The sequence below is a fragment of the Armigeres subalbatus genome, chromosome 3 (genome assembly GCF_024139115.2).
Source record: "Armigeres subalbatus isolate Guangzhou_Male chromosome 3, GZ_Asu_2, whole genome shotgun sequence".
In the NCBI taxonomy this organism is placed as follows: domain Eukaryota; kingdom Metazoa; phylum Arthropoda; class Insecta; order Diptera; family Culicidae; genus Armigeres; species Armigeres subalbatus.
This window is the reverse complement of record NC_085141.1, coordinates 342,060,943-342,083,963: the sequence shown is the minus strand read 5'-3', so window position 1 is coordinate 342,083,963 and position 23,021 is coordinate 342,060,943. Positions and strand designations below refer to the sequence as shown.

Here is a 23,021-nt window from a genome sequence, read left to right as displayed (position 1 = left end):
TGGCGCAAAGCTTCGGGTTATCGGGTTTATGCCCAACGTAGAAATCGCGGTAAAATTAAGCACCTCTTCCCAACTGAATTGGAAATAATTAATACGTACCTGCATTTGACTAAAATCTTACCAAATTATGGATCCTGAGATATGGGTCGGGTCATTCTCCGGAAGTAGAAGCGGAATGTTAAAACGTCGATGTTTACCCGTAGGCGTAGCTAAATGGTTAAGGTCCTATCAGGCAGATATGTACATACATCAAACAAAACAAAACGAGATCCTAAGTTAGCTCTTTAGTTTATAAATATATAATCATTTTATCTACTAGTCATCATTGTTTGCACTGATCCATAACAACTTTTTAGAACTTTTGATTTTGAAACCAAGCAAAATTTCCATTATGACATTTCCTAATGTGACAGGTGACCGAGAGCCCGCTACATTTTCATTTGGTCTCTAGAAGATGAAAATGCCTCAGTGCTTGCTTTCACATGACGATCACGAAAACTGCCACTACTGTAACGATGAAACTGGAAAAAATCAAAATCTAATCTATTCTATGTAATGGTTTTTCGTAAATGCTGCATAGGAATTCCAAACCTTGGTCATCTGTACACAGCAAATAGTTTTGAAATTTTAACGAAGTGAAAAATTGCAGCTGATGCCACCAAACAAGTCAACATTCGATATTTAATTAAATTTTACTGAATTCTGCAAGCAAGCACAGTTTAAATTTATTTCGATTAAATAGAACTGTTCGGATGGTAGAAGGACCTTCAGAGCTTTTTGTCGGACGAAGCTTAAAGCTGAAATCATAGGATTTATTAGAATGTTTTCGTGAATTATAAGGTATCCCAAAAGGGGGTTATAATGACTTACGATAGTCTTTTCCTAATTATTTAAACCTAAAAGTAAGCATGAACAATCTCATCCATGGACTCACGACCTTCCTAAGGAGAATATATAGTTCACATGAGGTAATTTTAATTATATTTCAGATTAAGTTTAGCATCAGTAATTCAGCTTTTGCCAAAGGGGCTTTAGTTCATCAACAATTCTACAATCCTAGATTAGATAAGATTAATTAATAAATCCTTGCATATTGAAGCTTAACAAACTTACTGCAGATAAATATTCGAGAGAAGTAGATTAAATTCAATAATCAGTATAAATTTCTAGAGGAGGCACGTTTGCAAAATAACAGCTCTATTGTTAGTAGCTAGCTACACACATTGCAGTCCTTCGTCACAAATACAAGTCAGTCGTTTTTGGCGAGTTCACTACCTCTCATTGGCCCAGTGCTGCCGGAACATCTCCGTCCCCGTGAACTCCGCTGTTGCCTTCACGGGAAATCTCCGGATTTACCAGCTCCAACTTCCATCACCGCGAGTTTGACTACCGGTCGTTTTAGTTTACCGTTTCCGTTGACTGTTTTCACGATAGCCTGCCAGATTCTATCATTACGTCCCTGGATAACTTCTTCTATTCTTCCTCGTATCCATGTCCTACGATCACCGTCTGCAACGTAGACCAAGTCGCCCACTCTCACGGGACGTACATCGTCGAACCATTTCGATCTACGATTAACAGTTGGAAAGTATTCTTTTATCCATCGCTTCCATAATGCGTCGGATAAATATTGGCTGCGCAAAGCTGCTCCAAGGTCGGTAAAGCTCCGTAGCGGTTCATGCGAACCGGATGAAGTTCCGAGTATGAAATGGTTTGGAGTAAGTGCTTCATCGTTCTCACACTCCTGAGGCATGTATGTGAGCGGCCGAGAATTGATGAACCACTCCGTTTCTGTCAAAACCGTCAAGAGGATTTCATCATTCAATTTACGTCCATCATCGAGGGCTCTCATGGATTCCTTTACGCTGCGAACCATGCGTTCCCACACACCGCCCATGTGTGGGCTTGCGGGTGGGTTGAACGACCACTTTGTCTTGGCATCCGTAAATGTGTTCGCACAATCGCCGTTGATTTGCGTCATCAAGTCTCGGTGGGCGCCTACAAAATTGGTGCCGTTATCGGTGAATATTTGAATAGGAGGTCCCCTCCTACGAACGAAACGGCGAATTGACTTAACACAAAACGCAGTGGATAAATCGTAGGCTATTTCTAAATGGACAGCGCGGACAACCAGGCATGTGAAGACCACTACGTATCGTTTTCTCTGCGTCTTCCAACCGTTACATCTAGTGGACTTAGATAATCAATCCCAACATAGCTGAACGGTTGCATGTAGGGTGTTAAACGTTCTTCGGGTAATGGCACTCCAAATTCGTCAGCAAATGGGGATAATTTATACAACACACTTGAACGTTCAATGCTGTTCAGTGATTCGGGACTCATTTCACGATTCTTTAATAGCACTCTTACCTCATCCGGAAAACTGTCTGCCTGCGCCAGTCGGTACAAGTCGAATTCCGCCTGCTTTAGTTCTGTTTGACGAAGTTGTACGATAGTTGCTGGAATGGAACGTTTTAAGCATTCTCCTTGGCGTTTAGTTGCCGTGATAGTCATTATCGGAAGATCCGTTGCTCGTAGTCGACAGTTTTTGATAAACCGACGCACCATGGCCACTTTGAAATGTTTTCAACCTTCATTAGGTCTTCGGTTATCGTGATGTGATGCAGTAGGTAGCAAAACGAAGTTCTTCCTGGGTGTTCGCTGCAACCTGTCGTTGTTGTGGCCATGTTTCTTCCGTACAATACAAAAATGGTGGTTCATTGAACCAGGCATCTGATGAATCCGGTTTTGCGTGCCTTCCCCATTTTGTCAGACAATCTGCAATGTTTTCTTTCGTTGGTACTCACCTCCAGTCTTTCAGCCGCGTATGTGTGAGTATTTCTCCAACTTGATGAGCAACATACTGTTTGTATTTACGATTATCGGAGCGAATCCACGACAGCACAGTACTTGAATCCGTCCAGAGGAAGCATTGATGAACTGGAAGTGTATATGATTTTCTAAAACGCATTTCAACATTCTTGCCCTCATTAACGCCGCCTGTAGTTCTAGTTTTGGTATTGACTGATACAGCAGTGGAGCCACCTTACTTTTTGCCAGAACTTGAGCCAAATATACGCCTTTATTGTCCACCGCTCTAAAATATGCTACACATCCCATGGCGAACTCACTGGCATCGGTGAAAATATGCAATTGCAGCGAGTGGAATTCGTTTGGTTTAGCGCCACCAAAGTAATATCGAGGAATTCGCAAACGTTCGATACCAGGAAGCAGTTGAATCCAGCGTCTCCACTTGCTGAACTCTTCGTCGGGAACATCCTGATCCCACATAGTCCCACACCTCCAAAGGTCTTGTATTAGTATTTTTCCATGTATCAGGAACGGCGATAGCATACGGGTTGGATCGAACAGGCTCATTATGCAGCGAGCAACAACTCGTTTTGAAGCACGACGTTTCGCGAAAACATATGAATCTAGGTCTCCATGCAAGCGGGTTGAATAAGAGAAGAGGTCCTTCTGCGGGTCCCAAATCAAGCCCAGAACGCGTTCCCAACTCTCTTGTGTAACACTTCCGATCATTACTGGTTTCTGTTGTTTGACGTCTCCAAGCTCCAATAGGACGTCTTCGTTGTTGCTCATCCAGTTCTTCATCTCGAATCCGGCACGGGAATGTATTTCTCGCACTTGTTTTGTTCTTTTGGCAGCTTCCTCGACAGTATCAGCACTGTCGACATAATCATCCATATATGTCTTCTCGATTATAGCTGTCACTGCATCAGGGAACTCGGATGCGTATTCGAGTGCATTTTTTCGCATGACGTGTTGGCCAGAACAAGGCGAACAGGTTGCTCCGAAGGTTGCCACATCCATAATATATATCTCCGGAGGTTGACTGGGGTCGAATCTGAAGATAAATCGTTGAGAGTGCTTATCTTTAGAGATGATTCGAACTTGATGAAACATCTCTCTAATATCGCCTCCAAATGCGATCGGTCTCTCACGAAAAGCGCAAATGACAGAAGGCAGTGAGTTCAACAAATCAGGTCCTTTTAGCAGTTGCGAATTTAACGACACGCCCTGCACTTGCGCAGCCGCGTCCCACACCAACCTCTTCTTATCGGGCTTCCTAGGATTCGTCAGCAGATTCGGGCAAGGGTGTAGCACATACTATTGATTCTTCTAATACGAACTGCTGACGAATCAGTTCATTTAAATCTTCTTCGGTTTTGCAGTCGTGGATACCCACGAAGTTGCTTTTGTCTTTTGGAATATCAGTTGGACCATATATTGCCCACCCAAGTACGCTTCTTACTGCCACTGGGTCGCCGAGTTGACCAACTCGAGTTTCAAGTGGCGTGAACAGTTCTAAGTTTCGCAATCTTAACAAGATCCTGGGTTCAGCATTCCCGTATGACATGGCTGGGAGACCGTGAAGATAGTTGTATCGTTGTGCCATGTTTTTAATCGCTAGACTCTGTTTGGGCAGACTCAAACCGTTCACAGTATGCGCTCCTTTGAGAGTAAATCTCTCCTTTTGTCCTCGTGCGGAAATGGTCAGATCCACAAGTTTCGACGACTTTTCAGTACGCGTGACGTTCGATGTCCATACTAGTCTTAGCGGAACTATTTCACCGTTTAACCCAAGCTGTTGCGCTAATTTCGATTCGATTAATGTTCTTGAAGATCCCTCGTCAATGAAGGCGAACGTGTCAACACTTCGACCTTTGCTATGAAGTGTGACGGGTAAAACTTTAAAGAGCACTGACCCAGTCACCGGGCCATGGGTATTGCATTCTGCGTTGACAGCTCTCGAATCAGATGTTACTCTTCCTCCCGAACGGTGCAGAAGCGGATGATGACGAGCCCGACAATTACCAATATTACAGCGAATTTTTGATCTGCACTTTGAAGCATGGTCGAACAAGCAGATCTCACATAGTTTATTCCTTTCGACTGTCGCAATGCGAGATTGCAAATTCATTTGCCGGAATTTCTCACAATTTCGTACTCTGTGATCTATTCCTCTACAAACAGGGCACGGTTCTCTCGGCGAGGGACATTTGTCTGCGTCATCGTCGTTGTGGGCATAAACATGTCCCTTCTGTCCATACTTTTCCTTTTCGTGTCTACCCTTTTCCATTTTCGGCTGTGACAGCACAGTAACTTCACTAGCGTCAGCTACCAGAACGTCCATGAATCTCGCAAATTCTTTCAACGTTGGTACCGCGTACGCTCGCTTGAATCGTACCCAGTCAAGTTTATACGCCGCTGGTAGTTTGTCTTATAATTCTTCCATCAGCGTTGGATTCGCAAGATGGCTCTGCACAGTGGCGTAGCCAGAAAATTGGTCTGGAGGGGGTTCTCCGAACATTTTTTTTTTTCGAAAAAAAAATTTCTTCTGAAAATTTTGTCTTTGGGGGGGTTATGTCCAAAACCACCCCCGTGGCTACGCCACTGGCTCTGCAAGTCAGCTGCTATCAAGTAATCACTCAATTGTTGCACCATCATACCAAAGTTGATAAGTGAATCGAGCCTCTCAGGTTTCGGCGCCTCCAACCGACGGACCTTGTCCAACAAATTTTTAACCATCAGCTCTGGTCGTCCATACAATCGCCGTAACGTCTCGATGATTGATGGTACGCTTTTTGGGAACATCAATTTCGAAATGACCGCTTCTCTCGCAGGTCCTCGAAGACATTCTCGCAAACGGATGATGTTCTCTACATCTGAGAATCCGCAGGCTACATTAGCGCTCTCGTAGCTGCTGTAAAAAATCGGCCATTCCTCAGGCTCACCTGAAAAATTCTTTGGCCAAATCTGTCGGGCAGCTATTTGATTTGCTGTAAGTTCCGCTTCGTTCATTGGATGATTCGATAAACGGGTGTTTCTTGCGACCATGCCGCCAGAGATTGAAGCCGCGAAGCCAGGCGGTTGTACGGCTGGAGGAATTATTGTTCCTGTCTCGCGGAGGCTTGCACTTCGTTATTATCTCGATTTGATGAACCAGATGAAGCATGCATTATTGCGCTGAATTATGCGACCCTTTTTCCGACTTCTTCGAGTATAGAAACGGTGCTGTTGAATGTCTTGCACCATATCACCAAATAATCGTAGTGTCGCTCATTTTGTTCCCGTTGCATAGTCAGCAATTCTCGTGTTTTACGCATTTCGCTGGTGCCTGTATACTGGAAACCCTTTTCATCGTCTGCTATCTCTTACAACTCCTACATTCTGCGCAACAATTCCTCCTGTATCTTAATCCTCTCATCTCGCAAGGCTCGTTACTTTTCCTGCATCAAACGGTCCTCTATGAGGCGCTTCTCAGCTTCGGCTAGTTTCATTTCCGCCAAACGCTGCTCTATTTCGATGTTTTTCTGCAACGCTAAAGTGCGGAGCTCTTTACGGTATCAGCCCTATTCGATATTCCTTTGGGCACTTCTGGGTGCTTCTTCGGGGTCCCCGATGCGTTTCCTGACGTAATCTCGGGAACTTTTAATCGAATTGCATTTTCGCTCTTCTGAGATTTCGGCTTCTTTACCTTCTTAGTGATGTTAGGAGGCGGCTGGCATGTATGGCACTGAAATGGCCTATTCTCGATGCCGGGAGTCTCCCCAGCACACTTTAGATGGTACCATACCTGACACGCGTCGCATTGGACCATCTGCGAGTCGACATCGTTGGGTTGATCACAAGCGCCACAGTCATGGTCCGTCCGATTTATATCGTGTGATGAATTAGCGGTCGCCATCAAACCTGAGGGTTATCCTTTAAGAATGTTCGGATGGTAGAAGGACCTTCAGAGCTTTTTGTCGGGCGAAGCTTAAAGCTGAAATCATAGGATTTATTAGAATGTTTTCGTGAATCATAAGGTATCCCAAAAGGGGATTATAATGACTTACGATAGTCTTCTCTTAATTGTTTAAACTTAAAAGTAAGCAAGAACAATCTCATCCAAGGATTCACGACCTTTCTAAGGAGAATATATAGTTCACATGAGGTAATTTTAATTATATTTCAGGTTAAGTTTACCACCAAGTAGTTCAGCTTTTGCCAGAGGGGCTTTTTAGTTCATCAACAATTCTATAATCCTAGATTAGATAAGATTAATTAATAAATCCTTGCATAGTGAAGCTTAACAAACTTACTGCAGATAAATATTCGAGAGAAGTAGATTAAATTCAATAATCAGTATAAATTTCTAGAGGAGGCACGTTTGCAAAATAACAGCTCTATTGTTAGTAGCTAGCTACACACATTGCAGTCCGTCGTCACAACGACAAGTCATTCGTTTTCGGCGAGTTCACTACCTCTCATTGGTCCAGTGCTGCCGGAACAAGAACATTAAGATTGATTTTATAATGCGTTTATATGCATGTTCCAAATATGTGCATGAAAGTACATTTAAAATCACAACATATTTTTTCTGTGTTCAGTTCTTTCGCTATTAAGGGTGGTATGGACTTCTAAAGTACTGTGCAAAAAGATAGGATAAGTAATGGTCAAGGAGCGATTGCGCTACTGAGATTTCTTGAGCAGTACGGAGCTGACAAGGAAAACGAATAATTATGCAGTAGCAGGCGTATTGCAGTAAAGAAAACATAGATTGACGTCTTCCCTTGCGGAATAATGTACTGGTGCATTATTCCGCAAGAAAAGTGACGTTTTGGTAAGTTGTTTTCTTTTCTGTTTTTTACCAATAATTTCAGGTCTACTATTTTTACGACTGGTGGCGATCTTCAAGTGTAGTGATGTGGAAGGCCATGTAGTTGCTGCAAATGGTCATGTGCTTGGAAGCGGCGATGTCAATTAGGACGTTTAAGTTCATCAACCATAGGGCGCTGATCTTTCCACTAGTCGGTTTAAACTTATCCTGGCCAACCTGAATGTTTCAATATCCTTTGCAGATTTTGATGACATAGCTTGAGCAGCTGTCGTACTTGCGTTCGAGCTGGGTGGATAATGAGTGTACATCCTTCTCTGCATAGTGTCTCTGATGGTAGCTGATCGTGTGTTTCCGATGTCCAGATCGTGTGTGTTGTCGCCGCTCTGATAAATGTTTTGATGACCTGCAAATCTTCGAACCAATGATTCCTCCAAACACACTTCCTGCAGCGGTGCAATGGCGAATACGCATTCCTTCAGCACATCGGCAAATGTGCTTTCCACTTAATAAAGTTAAGCGTTTTGTAGTAGCACCGAGTTTCTAACCACTAGAAACCAAATTCTATTTTTTTCGGCATACGGATGGTACGCATAATTTTAAAAAATATTTACTAGCGCTCTTCGAAAAGTCAAGGGGTGGAAATTACAACAACAAAATAGAAAAACAGCACGGACACCGTTTAGGAAATTCATAAAACTTTTCTCAAATGAATGGTTCGTTCGAAATCCATTCAACGTAGAGTAAGTTGCTATGCTATATAGATCAAAGTGTATGTAATTGAAGAATTGACAACATGTATAAATAAAAAAAAAAATTATTTTAGAACTTTGCAATTTCTGGAGAAGGTACTGATGGCCTTCAACCCTTATTACGGAGGAATTCCTGGAGGAACTTCTTGAGAAATTCATGGAGGAATCTCCGGAAGAATTCCTGAAGAAACTTCCGGAGGAATTCTTGAGATAACTTCCGGAGGAATTCCTTAATGATCCTCGGGAGGATTTCCAGAAGGAATCCTTGAAGCAACTTCCGGAGGAATTTCTGGAGGAACTTCCGGCGGAATTATTGAAGAAACTTTCGGCGGGAATCCTGGAGAAACTTCCTGCGGAATTTCTAAAGGAACTTCCTGCAGAATATCTGAAGGATCTTCTGGAGGAATTCCTGAAGGAACTTCCGGATGAATTCCTGAAGGAATTTCCGGATGGACTCCTAAAGAAACTAACGAAGGGAGTTCCGGATGAAGAATTCTTGAAGGAACTTCCGGAGAAATTCCTGGAGAAACCTCAAGATGAATTCCTGAATGATTACTTCGGAAGAATTCCTGAAGGAGCTTTCATGAGAATTCCTGAAGAATCCTGTTGAGGAATCCCTGAAGGAACTTACAGAGGACTTGAAGCTTGAACTTGAAGCCACTTTCGTAGAAATTTCTGAAGAAACATCAGGAGGAATTCCAACGGAACTTTCGAAGAAAATCAAGAAAGAACTTCCCGAGGAATTATTGAAGGAACTTCCGAAAGAATTCTTGAAAGAACTTCCGAAAGAATTCTTGAAAGAACTTCCGAAAGAATTCTTGAAAGAACTTCCGAAAGAATTCCTTCATGAACTTCTGGAGGATGTCCTGAAGGAATTTCCGGAGAAAATCGCGAAAGAACTTCCGGAGGTATGGTTTAAACAAACGGAGGAATTTCTGAAGGAACTTCTAGAGGAATTCTCTAAGAAGCTTCCGGAGGTATTTCTGTAGAAACTTCTGGAGGAATTCATGAAAGATCTTTCGGAGGAATATCTGAAGAAATTTCTGGAGGAAGTACTGATGGCCTTCAACCCTTATTACGAAGGAGTTCCTGGAGGAACTTCTGGAGAAATTCCTGGGGGAACCTCAGGAAGAATCCCTGAAGAAACTTCCGGAGGAATTCTTCAGAGAACTTCCGGAGAAATTCCTGAAGAATCTTCCGGAGGATTTCCAGAAGGAATCCTTGAAGGAACTTTCGGAGGAATTTCTGGAGGAACTTCCGGATGAATTATTGAAGAAACTTTCAGCAGGAATCCTGAAGAAATCCCAAAGGAACTTACAGAGGAATTCCCAAAGGAACTTCCGGAGGAATTCCCAAAGGAACTTCCGGAGGAATTCCCAAAGGAACTTACGGAGGAATTCCCGAGGGAACTTCCGGAGGAATTTTTGAAGGAACTTCCGGAGGAATTCCCGCAGAAACTACCGGAGGAATTCCCATAGGAACTCTCGGAGGAATTTCCGAAGGAATTCCTGGAGGAACTTCCGAAGGACTACCTGGAGGAACTTCCGAAGGACTACCTTGAGGAACTTCCGAAGGAATTCCTGGAGGAACTTCCGAAGGAATTCCTGGAGGAACTTCCGAAAGTATTCCTGGAGGAACTTCCGAAAGAATTCCCGGAGGAACTTCCAAAGGAATTCCTGGAGGAACTCCCGAAGGAATTCCTGGAGGAACTTCCGAAGAAATTCCTGGAGGATTTTCCGAAGGAATTCCTGGAGGAACTTCTGAAGGAATTCCTTCGGATGTTCCTCCAGGTAGCCCTTCGGAAGTTCCTCCAGGAATTCTTTCGGAAATTCTTCCGAGAGTGCCTATGGGAATTCCTCTGGTAGTTTCTGCGGGAATTCCTCCGGAAGTTCCTTCAAAAATTCCTCCGGAAGTTCCCCCGGGAATTCCTCCGTAAGCTCCTTTGGGAATTTCTCTGGAAGTTCCTTTGAGAATTCCTCCGGAAGTTCCTTTGGGATTTCCTCCGGAAGTTCCTTTGGGAATTCCTCCGGAAGTTCCTTTGGGAGTTTCCACGGAAGTTCCTTTGGGAATTCCTCCGGAAGTTCCTTCAAAACTTTTGTCAGTTGGGTTTTGCGAAATTCGATTCCTTTGTGCCTCAAATCATCGGAGAGAGGTACTGAGAAGCGAAAATTTCAGTTGTACAATAGTTTAGTATTTAGAGTTTAATTCAAATTTGGGAAATTGTAGGGCCATAAAATTTTGTAGGAACATTCCTTGATAAATTTCAAAGAGATTGTCAGTTGGGATAAGCGAAATTCGTTTCCAATTCCAAGTTATAGACATTTTAGTACGAAAATAGCGCTCTACCGCGAGAGAGCTTCCCTCAGACCTTAAGAATTCCTTTAGAAATGACTCCGGAAATTCATTCGAAAATTGCTCCGGGAAATTCTTCTTCAATTTCCTCAGGCATTTCTCTGATTCCTCCGGATTTCTCCGATTCCTCCAGGAATTCCTCCGGTAATTCTTCCTTGAATTCATCTGAGAGTCCTTCATAATTGCTCTGGGAATTTATGAAAGAAATTCCTCCGGAGTTTCTCCAAAGATTGCTTGGGAATTCCATGGAATTCCTCTGGAAATTTCCCCAGAAATATCTTCGGGATTCAATCCGGGATTCCTTTTGAAATGCCACCAGGTATTCTTCCAAGAGTTCCTCAGAGAATTCCCCCAAGAAACTCTTCCAGGAATCATTTCGGGAAATCTTTAAGGAACTTATCCGAGAAATTCCGGGTTTTCCATCAGAAATTCCTCTGGGAATTCATCAAGGAACTTTTCCGGGATTTCCTCCATTAAATCATCCTGAAATCCCTCAAGGAATTCCTCCTTTTTTCAACCGATAATTTCTGCAGGTATTCCTCCAGAAATTTCTCCTGAATACCACCAAGAGTCCGTCGGAAATTTCTCTAGGAATTCTTTCAGAATTTCCTCCAAAAAAATCATATGGGAACTCCTACGAGAATCCCTGTAGGAATATCCCCAGGGTTTTTTTGTACAGGATGTTCTCCAGGATTCTCTCGAAATTCTTTCGTGAATTCCTTTAGGAATTTTTATGGGAGTTCCTCCTGGAATTCCTCCGGGAGTCCTTTCAAAAATTTCATAAGCAATTCCTCCGGAAATATCTTTGGGAATTGCTCCGGTAATTCATCTGGCAATTTTATCAGATATTCCTTTGGTAATTCTTCCTAGAATCCATTCGGGAATTCTTTCAAGAATTCCTCCAGGAATTTCTCAAAGGATTCTTGTGGAAATTATTGCAAGATTTTTTCCAAAAATTCCTCAAGTAATTCCTCCAGGAGTTTCTCCAAGGATTTCTTTGGGAGTTCCTAAAGGAATTCCCCTGAAATTTTCCTCAAGTATTTCTTGGGGAATTCCTTTAGAAACTCTCCGAAGCAATCCTTGAGAACTCCTGGAGGAATTTCTGAAGAAACTCTTGGAATAATTTCCGGGAGAATTCTTTAGAAATTCCCGGTGAAAATTCTTCAAGGAATTCCCTGATGTATTCTTGGAAGAATTGCCAGAAGAAAATCTGGTGGAATTGCCGGATGCATTCTTGGAGGAATACCCGGTGAAATTCCCGGAGAATTTCCCGAATGAATCTCCAAAGAAATAGCTTAAGAAATTTCCGAAGAAGTACTCGGAGGGATTCCAGGAGCACATCCTGCAAAATTTTCCGGAGACATTCCTGCAGGAATTCCCATAGGAGCTTCCATAGGATCTTGTGGAGTAGGAGAAGAATTTCCGGGGGAGTTCCTTAAGAAATATATGTAGGAGATCCAGGAGGAATTCCTGGAAAAATTCCTGGTGGAATTCTCGTACGAATTCCTAAAGGTATCCCCGATTGAATTCCCTAAGATATTTCTTGACAAATTTCTGGAAAAATTTTGGAGGAGCTCTTGGAAAAATTCCATGAGAAACCCGTGATGGAATTCCTGGAGGAATTTGTGGATCATCTACCGGAGGAATTCATAATGACATTCTTAGAGGAATTCCTGGATGAATTTACAGAAGAATTCCTAATGAAATTTACGAAGAAATTCCTGGAGGAATTCCTGGCAGAATGCCTAAAGGAATTCCCGGAGGATATCGTGAGGCAACACCCGGTGGAATTTCTGGGGGAATTCTCGAAAGAAATCCCGAGTTTTTGGAGGAATTGTGAGACGAACACCCGGAGTAATTCCAGTTCTAATTCTTAGAGGGGTTCCCTGAGGAATTTCCAGTAGAGTTTCTGTAGAAATTCCATTAGAAAATCCTGTAGGTATTTCCGAAGGATACTCCTTCAAGAATTTCTCCGGGAATTTTCCCAGGAATCGCCCCGGGAATACCTCTAGGAATTTCTGCTACAATTTGCTTCCTCACTTTTTGTATTATTTGAAGAGGAATTGGACGCGATTCATGAACCACGAAGCTTATACACTCAGTTTTTATTTCTGCAGCTCGGCAAAATCCGCACAGCCGTGTGCCCAGCAAATAAAAAACTGATATCCCGTCAAAAATGAGATTAGTTAGCTGGATTTCGGCAATTTTTTTGCTGATTTTCAGCAACTTTGACAGAAATCTCGGCAAAAAACATGTTTGCTGGGGCACGGCTGTGCGAATCTCGGTAAAAGTTCAACATTTTGCTGAGATCCCGGTAAAAAATTAAGTGTGTACGAGATGAAGAGTATGAGCTCGATATTCATTATCTGAGAAAAATCATGCTTTAAATTCAAAATTCCTGCAAATTGGCATGAAAATCATCTAAAGCGAATATTGAGAACAGTAAACTTATTATTTTAACATGATGGGACTTACACACGGCCATATTACATAATAATTTTGCTGACTTTTCCTGACGACAGCTGTTCATCAACAGATGCCTGCGGTCAGAGCCGTTGCGTAAGCTCTTATTTTCTTATGAACAAAATAAACAAACCTTGCAATATTTTTCATAGGGCTAAATATTTTTTGGAGCATACCCAAACGAATTAGATGAAAATCAACAATTAAAGCTTTTTACGATTTTCTTAAGATTCAGTAAACTTTCGATAATGCGAAAGGAAAATTCGGAAACTTTTTGGTTGATTGTACGAATAGTTATCGGACCTAGTCGGATCAAGCAAAAATCAACTCTGGAGTAAGTTTATACATGGTTTATACAGACATAAGGAAGTCAAAAAACTGGAGTTAGTTGTTCGTTATGATTAGAAAACACTGCTGGTTGTGGAGCCAGTAAAATCATACTCTGGAGTGGGCTGGTCGATAATTGTCTTTGCTCTTCGGACCTAGGCAAGTCCTCTGAACCAAATGATGTTATAAACGTATTTTTTCGGATTACAAGGAGTTTTTCTATATATCACGAGCAACTAATCGTACCTAAAATATTAAAAACTAGTTACTTAATGTAAGTTTAATATGCTACTGCTGTCAAATTACGGATCCAGAAGTCTATCGGTGAACGGCCCATAGCGACCAAAAATGGAACTAATCCGGACCATCCAACATTTTGAATTTAATTCAGGTTTTCAAAACTGCTCTATTCATCATGCAATGAATCCTCATTTTGACGCCCCTCAAGAATTGACTCTCTTGGCAGGGATCAACTCAGCCAATCGGACGCCAAGGTGCAGCCTGCGGTGCATAATTCAAGTTCTCACAATTGGACATCAAGCACCAGTGCCACTAGAGGACGATAGAAACTTAAATAGGTCGGTCGGTTCCATGGTTGACATACTAAAACTGCAAAATGTTTGAAATATATATAATTGAATATAGTTTAATTATGTCCAGTTATGACTTACCTTCTGAATGACTTTTTGAAAATCAACTAAAGAATGAACACATCAAATGTTTTGTTTTTCCGCCTACTTTTTTCAATTACTTTCGTTGGTTCGAAATTCCTTTGGTAATTATACAAAATTTTCCTTGACTGTTTTCCTTGAGAACTGCATACTACGCTTTAGGACGGGGGTGCTGATTGAAAGAGATGGCGCTACAACATTAGTAGTAAAATGATTTTTTTTTGTATGGACAAATCACCCATTCTCACTAATTACGCATCACAGCGATATTGACCTAGGCAGGAAATCTACGATTTTTTTCCCTTTACATCAATACTTACATTATTTGACGACTAATAACATCTCAAATACGATAAATATACTGAATACTAAAAACGCTTCGGTTACGAGCGTCATATGGCTTCTTCATTTACGAAAATTACCGAGTAAAGTCGAGTCAAGTACGAGACACTGAAGACGACCTTACTGTTGAGGTCAAAATACGTATCTGTCAAAGGTACAATAAAGTGGTGGAATTTAATGGGATTGTACAAACTCATAAGACGAATTACCTTCTAAAACTACTTTCCACTGTCAGTCTCCTATGGACAATTCCTGAGACCTGAAATACATCACATCGAACGAGATCGGGACCATGCTCGTAAATGACTATTGCGTCTTACTATCATGAAGATCTATCTGTGATGCTCAGTGGGTTAATCTATATCAAGGATTTCTTTTATTATCAACTCACATTTTGTCTGGTGTATTTTATTATGTTTTTCTTTTTTATTTTTTTATTCATTTATTGCGTAGAATACAATATTATACACATAATCAACTGGCAGTTTCAATGTCGAAATTCGTCTTTTGCAACTCAATGTTTGCGTCGTCTAACTTGAAAGTCCTATTAATGTTTCTCATCAAACTTACATGTTGACAACTTCCCGCTTTTAACTACCCGAATTCATAGAACGGAATGTCTACTAAAGTCGTAAAAAGTGTCGTATCCTGGTGGCATCTTCGCTGAAAGAAGTCTAACAGGTCTTTTTCAAGCAGCAAGTAGTGTTTACTTAGCGGTTTTGTGAAAAAAAATATATAAATGGGGATTCAACTATGTATCACACTTGAGATGCTATTTATATGTACGTGCTCTTTCGGATCGTCTTAACGGTCGTTGATCGTTCGTTCGCCGGCGTTCTTAAGCTGCACTGAGGGGCAATAATCGTTAAATTAATTACGGCTAATGTGACATAGTCTGCTCGCACAAAGATGCGGTTCGGGTCCCCATCACCTCGGATGGCAATATGGGGATTCATCGTTCGTTGTTTTTACTCTATGTCCAAACATGATTATTTTTCCTCCATATATTTTGGATTCGGTGTGGTTGGTATGTTCAGCAATTACTTCACGTCGCTAGATGGGTAATCGTGATGTGTGCATTAGGGAATTCCTAATATCACTCAGAGAGTGTCGGTGCGGGGGTGGGAATAGGACAGGCAAATAAACTACTGGACCACTTGCATTGGTCCACTTAATTTATGACTATACCGAGAACATGTACAAGAGGTTACAATTATAAATAAATGTGCGCAAATGTGTTTGTCTATTGGTCGGTTGATGATGCAGATGAATCGAACCTCCACTTAGTTCGAAAGGGTATCCCAACCTGGCTTATCTCTCTCATTTTTCTGGTCATTAATTTTGTGCACTTTGAAATAATGTCGCTGTCGTCTTCTACTGGCTGTCATACTGGCTTCCATGGCAATTGTGGCTGGTGATGCTGATTAATTTGACAACAAAACTTTGCGAGTGGTTTCGTTGACTTTTTCCTACTTCATCAATTAGGGTGCACTGAATGATGGGGCTACGTTGTCATGCAGCACGGTCACAGAAGAACACTTAATGGAAGAACATGGTTCGCGTTTGATGAATAGTCGTGAGTCAAATTGAGCCGTTTTTCTGGCACACGTATTCTGGTGATGCATGGCAGAGAAACGGCATGCTGTCGTGAAGGTTTTTGGTTAGTTCCACGTGTGTGGGGGGTCCCAATAACAATCACTGGAACGGTTGATGAGGTTTGATGGAAGGGAGGGTTTAGTATTTGTATCCACCGGAGTTGGCTCCACCTTGACCTGGGCCTTCAGGATATTTGGCTTCACCCTCGTACGTCACCTAAAATAGGAAAAGATATTAATATGGCATTTGGTTCACATAACGAAATGGACGGCTTTGTAACGGAATGGAAGGCATTGATTTCTAATGTAATTACAAAAGATGATCGAATTCCTCCAGAATCATTATTAAGCTGGCTCACTCTATTGTGTATTACTGTTGTACAAAATACAACAGCGTGAGTGCTCAAGTATAAAGGAATAATATATTTAAAGCAGAAATCTGTAAATCTGAGTATCATTCTTCGAAACAAAAACTCAAAATGTTCGAATAAATGTCTGCATCGAAGGGCTTAGATATGGTAATACAAGTTCACGCTAATCATTACGATGAAGTTGAATAATCCAAACAAAAATTCATGGTGACGACCAACGTTGCCTGAAACTTCATTATCCTATGCTAAAATTCACATGGTAGGCATTACTCACCTCCGCGTTGTAACCGTTCTTCCAGTCGGCGGTATAGCGCACAATTTGCGTCCGTCCATCGGGCAGCTGCACGCGGTACTCGCCTCGGGTCACATCCCCGTCGCTGACTGCGTTGTGCGAGTAGTCGTTTCCGGTGTCAATGTCGTTCACATTGTAGTTAAAATCGAACGGCATTCCCGGTTCGTGGACGTGCTTTTCGTCGGAGAAATTTCAAATTGAATAAAACTGTCAAGCCATTTAAATCATTAACGCTACTTACATCACCACCAGCAGCCGGTGGAGGTCCATAGGATGGAGCTGGGGCTGGAGGTCTTGGGAAGGGGACCTGTTGGGGTTGCTGGGCGCTTGGGAAGGGCTGGTTTGGCTTGTCGTAGGCATATCCCTTATCGGGAGGTAGGTACTGGTTGTTCTGTGCAAGAGTCTGATCGACGATGGTCAGTGCCAGGCAGAGTGAGAGTCCCTGTTGAGGAAAGAAAATGCGTTAATTAGGTTTATTCTATATTACTGTAGTTGTTTAGTGAAGTCAAAAAGAGCGGAGTTTTATGTTAAATTCGTACCAACTATATGCACGATAATTTTTAGCAGTGGACCTCACCTAACTTTGCAAACATAATGTCGAATTAATGGTCTGATCTTCCGGCGTAGTGTGTCAAGTGTCGAAATTCTGGCTCGTTTGCACCCCACAAGTAAAACAATGACCTATTCAAGTTGGTATGAATGCATAAAATGAGAAGCGGCGCGCGAAAGAAAAATGAGTCGCGGAGATGGTCCTGTCCTAATCTTTTTCTCAGAACACTACAACAGCAGTAGACCATAAAAATAAGGCAATCGTCGCAAAGTGTAACATGCTTTGCTCCTCTTCTAGAATGGCGTCATTACCATGATTGCGCTATGCAGCGAGCCAGTCCCAACCATGACGCCACTGCAATGCGAAGGAGGTGGATGATCTCCGCAACGGTTCGAAACACTTGGGATAGGTCGCCATGCGAAACAGGTGTGTGTGTTCGTCGGCGCGCGGTTCACTTCCGAAGAATCGTTCTTTGTCGCATCGCTCATCGCTAGAACATAGAACCTTTAGTTCGGTAAACAAAAGGTCTAAGGCACCTTAAATGGTAATGCCTTATAGTTCTCGTTAATGTGTCGACGTAAATCAATGCGCTTCTTGTGCCTCGGGGCACAACCGGCCCTGTGCGGAGGAGGAGTGGTTCAGAACGGAATAAATTTTGATTTACGGCAACAGCTCATTATCTCGCTGCTCATCGATTGCAAAAAGTCAACCCCGGATTCTCGATGCCCTTGGCGTTGCTGATGCTGGCGAATGAGGGCTCCATCGATCACAATCATCCCTTCAGTGGTTGCGAAATCTAATTCCGATTTCAAGACTCATCGTGCGTGACGGGGTGGAAGCTCGTTAGCCAAACAGAAGTCGAATATAAATTGAAACGGATGTCAGAGTTGAAAGGAGAAGGATGACCTAAGTTGAATCCGTTCGATTTGAACTAAGCAACTTTCAAGGTCGCTTTATGCAAATCAGTGAAGACACTTGCAAACACCCCATCGATCAACAGGGCTTCGATAGTGGATGAGCACGTCAGCAGGGTAGATTGACAATCTAGCACGGAACTAATGGTGTTGGATCTAAGGCGCAACATTGTCGCTACTGTGCTGCTGTCAATTGAGAATTTTAATGAGATTATGTGCTTTGTTTGCATATGTTCTATCGGGTTCGTCGCTTTTGCCACCGCTCATTGGAGTTGTTTGAATGCAGTGTGTGTATTTAGGGTGCGTTGACGGATGGTAATTTGCGTCATCAATCAGATGGAATGGAATCATTGTGAAAAGTTTTACAATTATCATACAGGTACTCAGGAGCTGCTCATGTTGTCTGATCTTAATAGGCAATTCTGACGAGAGAACGGCTAAGCTCTCTGTACAGTTAAGGTGAAACCCACACGCAGTTTGAAGAAAACCTGTAACTTTCTGTTCAAGTCGATGTAACAAATTGACCTCCGTGTTCAACAACATGAAGTTATAGGCTAATTTAAGTTTACACGTGCTTAATTTCGTTGTTCATATTTTTAATGCAAAATAAAAAAAATAGGGCCAACACAGGCGAACATCGGTTCGCAGAGTAAGAGCCCTTCTCATTAGCCACTCGAGTATCTCAACTTCTTGAAAGCGAGTCGTTCCAGATATAACATGTTAAGCGTTCTGGTGATTCAATTACTCTTCATCAGACTAAGCGATTGCTTAAATTTACACCACATGGAATCTCTTTCGAGCACGAGCTGTTGGAGGTGGAGTTTGTTGAAAGCATCCCAGATTTCTCGTCGGAAGAAGCCAAAATCTAAGATTATCCCCGATGAAATGCAGCGTCGATAAAGCCTGCTTTGTTTTCATATGCGAAAATATCAATTTTGCTTGATGCTTATATGAATAAAAAATGGTACCAGCTGCGGTTAACATGAAATGCAATGAAGTTTTTAGACAGCCACGTGCTCGCTCATCAAGGCTTTCTATAGAATCATGTAAAATTAAGATATTTTAAATTTAAATTTCAATGATTGTATCATTTACATAACAGAAACTTAAAATTATGATCTGGTACACATTCTGTTTCAGTTATCAGTTATGAATTCCGTCGTGACTAATTTTCATAATATTTTACTGTGGCACGGCATACAGGAACAAGGACTATAAACACGCGCGTAAACATTAAATTTCATTGTAGACAACTGACGGCAACAATATAAAATTTCCATAAAAAATTAGAAATTTTCCATAAACAATTAGGAAATTGCCAATTTAGAAATCCGGGTTTGAGCAAAAAATAAATATAAAATTCTAACAAATAAAACAAAATTTCCATAAACAATTAAGAATTTTCCAGAAAACAAAAATAAATAAGTACTTTTAAAAGCTAAGCACTAGTTTTCTATTTTTTCGTCGAACATTTAGATTTTTTTTATGGAAAATTCTTCTTTTATACAGTCGCCTCTCCACATCTCGATGTTCTATATCTCGATATCTCTCCCTATGTCGATGGTTTTCTCGGTCCCTTCAATCTACATACATTTGGGTATTCTACATCTCGATATCTCTCTATCTCGATGTGTTCTTGTCATATTTTGTTCAGAAATCTCTCTCCCTATGTCGATGTATTCATATTTCTAGGCTACTAGACCATTTTTGGACAATAACAAATCCATGAACAACAAGATATGACATTTGTTTTGTTTTCGTTTTTCATAACAACGAGCTTTTTCCAATATATTATAAATTCAGTAGAACATCGAATTATAGCCGCTATTGAAATTGGATTTTTCTCACAATCCATACGTTAAATCTAATTTCGGAAGTAGTGCGCTGTATAGCACATCACCAAATGAAAACAGCGCACCACTTCCGAAGTTAGGTTTAACGTACGAATTGTGAGAAAAATCCAACTTTGTTAGCGGCTATAATTCGGATTTGCACTGAATTGATAATACTGTGGGGCGTCGAAATCCGTACACTTAAGCACCTGAGTATATGAAAAAGTCATCAGAAAATAAGAATCGAATGTATATAAAACGTTTGTCATTGATACAGGAGCATGAAGGCTTCTACTTTTAAAGTGTTTCACACAGTGTGTTTCAGTGTTTCACAGTCACATTGACTCATTAAAAACTACGAAAACATGATACAATAATGAATAAAACCAACGACTCCTGACTCGAAATCCGGTCCACGGATCAAAATCCGTACAGCTATTCTTTAACTAAATATTTAAATTGATGCAGTCTGATTGACTAAACTACCACTGTAAATAGTTCGATGCGCACCTTGAGAAACGATCCTTTCGATTTGTATTCCGCATATCTTATGTAATGATTCGCAATTAGCAACTAAAACACAATTACTTTTGGTGCAATTATGCTCTACCCGAAAACAAAATGGCGGCAAAAACTACGCGTTTGATTGGTGGAGATTTGGTTTGGTTTTTGTTTTAATTTCAAAGCCTTCTTTCCATTTCTATTCCCTAAAAGATTACTGCCAAGTATCTGAACAGGATAACATAAATTATTTCTACATTAATCACCTTTAACCCTCTTTAATTTATTGATATCTCATGAGGTGGACGGATTTCGGTCCCGCACGGTAGTACCCATTTCAATTTTCCTTCCATTCCATTTCCTTCCTTCCTTCCTCTCCTTATCTCGATGGTCCCTTCAATATCGAGATGTGGAGAGGCGACTGTAATTGCAATTTTTGCTTTTAAAAGTGCTTATTTATTTTTGTTTTGTGGAAAATTCTTAATTGTTTATGGAAATGTTTTTATTTTATTTGTGGAAATATTATATTTATTTATTGCTCATACCCTGATTTCTTATAGGCAATTTTCTATTTTTTCTATTTTTTAGGGGGAGTTTTTATTTTAGTTACAACTGACGTCACTGCTATCGCGGTACGGGACAAAGCAAGCCAACGCTCTATGAGTTGGTTCGGAGGTTCTTTGCACTCGTTCATACAGCAATAGCAATTACATCACTTTCATTACGAGCCTATACCTACCTACCGTGGGTGAGACCGCATAAAGACTAATTAAGACGTCACTGTTAAGCTTATTCTGAGGGACCACTTCTAGTACTGCAATCGGTCCCTCGGTACCCAAGTTTGACGTTTTGATGAATACCTTTTCTTACATGCACTTTGCAATGCAGTAGCCTGTGGCAACTACACGACATGCCCTGGCAGCTTATCAAATCTGGATTACAATATGTTATGAGCCGATTGGTGTTATGTAACATAAAATTGACAAACTTAATTTATGAACAAGTAAATGCCATGAGAAAAAGAGTAAATCTCAAAGCGGCTTGTTTATCATGAGCTATTAAAACATTTGCAAGGATGAGTAAAAATAGTATTTGGGGGAAGGGAACTGAGGGATATAATAATATTACGCAACAGAATAGCTTACCTTTTAACGGTATTTAACGGAAAGCATAGAAGACGGAGGCTTTGTAAGGTTCATAGATCAAGTCAAACAATCGGGAGTTTGTGTTGGCCATGAAAGTATGGTAGCCGTAGCTGAGTTGTTGGATAAGTTAGTGATAATATATCAAACAGACAGTAATACATTGGTGTTAGGGGAGGAGAAAGAAAGAGAACAGGATATATGGTCGGGGTTCAGCCAAACCGCACCAAGCGGCTTTTCGACTGACTTGTGATATTTTGTTCGTAAAAGGACAAAGGAAATAGTTTCATATCAATTTAAACGTAGATTTGCAGTACCCAACTAACATTTAATGTCAATGTAAATGTTATTTCAACTCGTTTATACGGCTTCAAGCTGAATATGTGTGCTATACATGTGATCAATAACTTCTATTCAATTCCTTTACCAGCAAATCTGGCGAATCTATTCAGCTGTTTTTGTCGTGCCGGCACAACTATTTTACAGCATGTTACACAATTTTCTCAATCTTTACTAAACCATTTAGTAATATAATTCGCTTCAATGGCGCTTATTCAGATTTTTTGAATCTGTTAAATAAGTTTTATACAGCCACTGAATTCATTTTGATTAAATATTATTTGAGAGAAGAGTAAATTTCGGAGTTTATTTAATGTTTTTCTGTGAAAACTGCAATATCAATTTTGTTGCTACCTAGATTCGAACTCCTGATCTCCTGATTCAATGGCCGCTGCTCTGTCATCACCGTCACTTTGACATATGTAAATAACAAAGAAAATTATGGATGTGCTTCTTCGCATACCTTATAGGTTATTTTGCTAACGCTATTTTTGGATTCATGCTGTATAAACGTTAGAAAGAGGCCTACATGCTGCTTTTAGCACATAAGCTTAAAAATTATGCTTTCAGCATTATTTCAACCATTATTCAAACATTTATCAGCATGTTCTGTTGGGTAACTTTTATGCATCATCAATCGTTGAAATTGTTTTTAGGCAACATTTTCTCGATCTGTATAAATGCTACTCTGCTGCTAATCGTTTAACAGTAGCCGTCAACAGAAATATCGCTTCTAAATGGCTTGTTTTCTTACACTATCTGCTAGCATTAATGACAGCGCTTTGTCAGTTGCTATAAGAGCAGGTGAAAACCTTTGTAGCTGCATTACAGAAATCAATAGCTCATACACAGCTCCGGCAACAAAAATCAAATGTAAACATTGCGGTTTTGACGTTCCATACTGATAAGCTATTAAAAGAAGCAGTATAAGGTTTACTTAAACGTTGTGTAATCTTC

General features: G+C 40.9%; 1 protein-coding gene and 1 long non-coding RNA gene across 3 annotated transcripts in view; both read right to left on the bottom strand.

Moving 5' to 3' along the window:
• Positions 1–13,510: 13,510 nt before the first annotated feature.
• LOC134222031 (uncharacterized) lies at positions 13,511–14,340 on the bottom strand. The gene is made up of 3 exons (XR_009982394.1): positions 14,187–14,340; positions 13,822–14,124; positions 13,511–13,761 (listed from the first exon to the last, which is right to left on the bottom strand). It is a non-coding gene; the product is annotated as an uncharacterized LOC134222031 (long non-coding RNA).
• Positions 14,341–14,930: 590 nt separating this feature from the next.
• LOC134225865 (pro-resilin) overlaps positions 14,931–23,021 on the bottom strand; it is a 53,083-nt gene continuing 44,992 nt past the window's right edge. For both annotated transcript variants that reach the window (XM_062706280.1, XM_062706281.1), the window contains exons 3-5: positions 17,028–17,228; positions 16,769–16,960; positions 14,931–16,340 (exon numbers count right to left, since the gene is read on the bottom strand). In XM_062706280.1, coding sequence (XP_062562264.1) covers positions 16,263–16,340; positions 16,769–16,960; positions 17,028–17,228 — 471 coding nt within the window. In that variant the 3' untranslated portion in view covers positions 14,931–16,262. The remainder of the gene's footprint in view (positions 16,341–16,768; positions 16,961–17,027; positions 17,229–23,021) is intronic.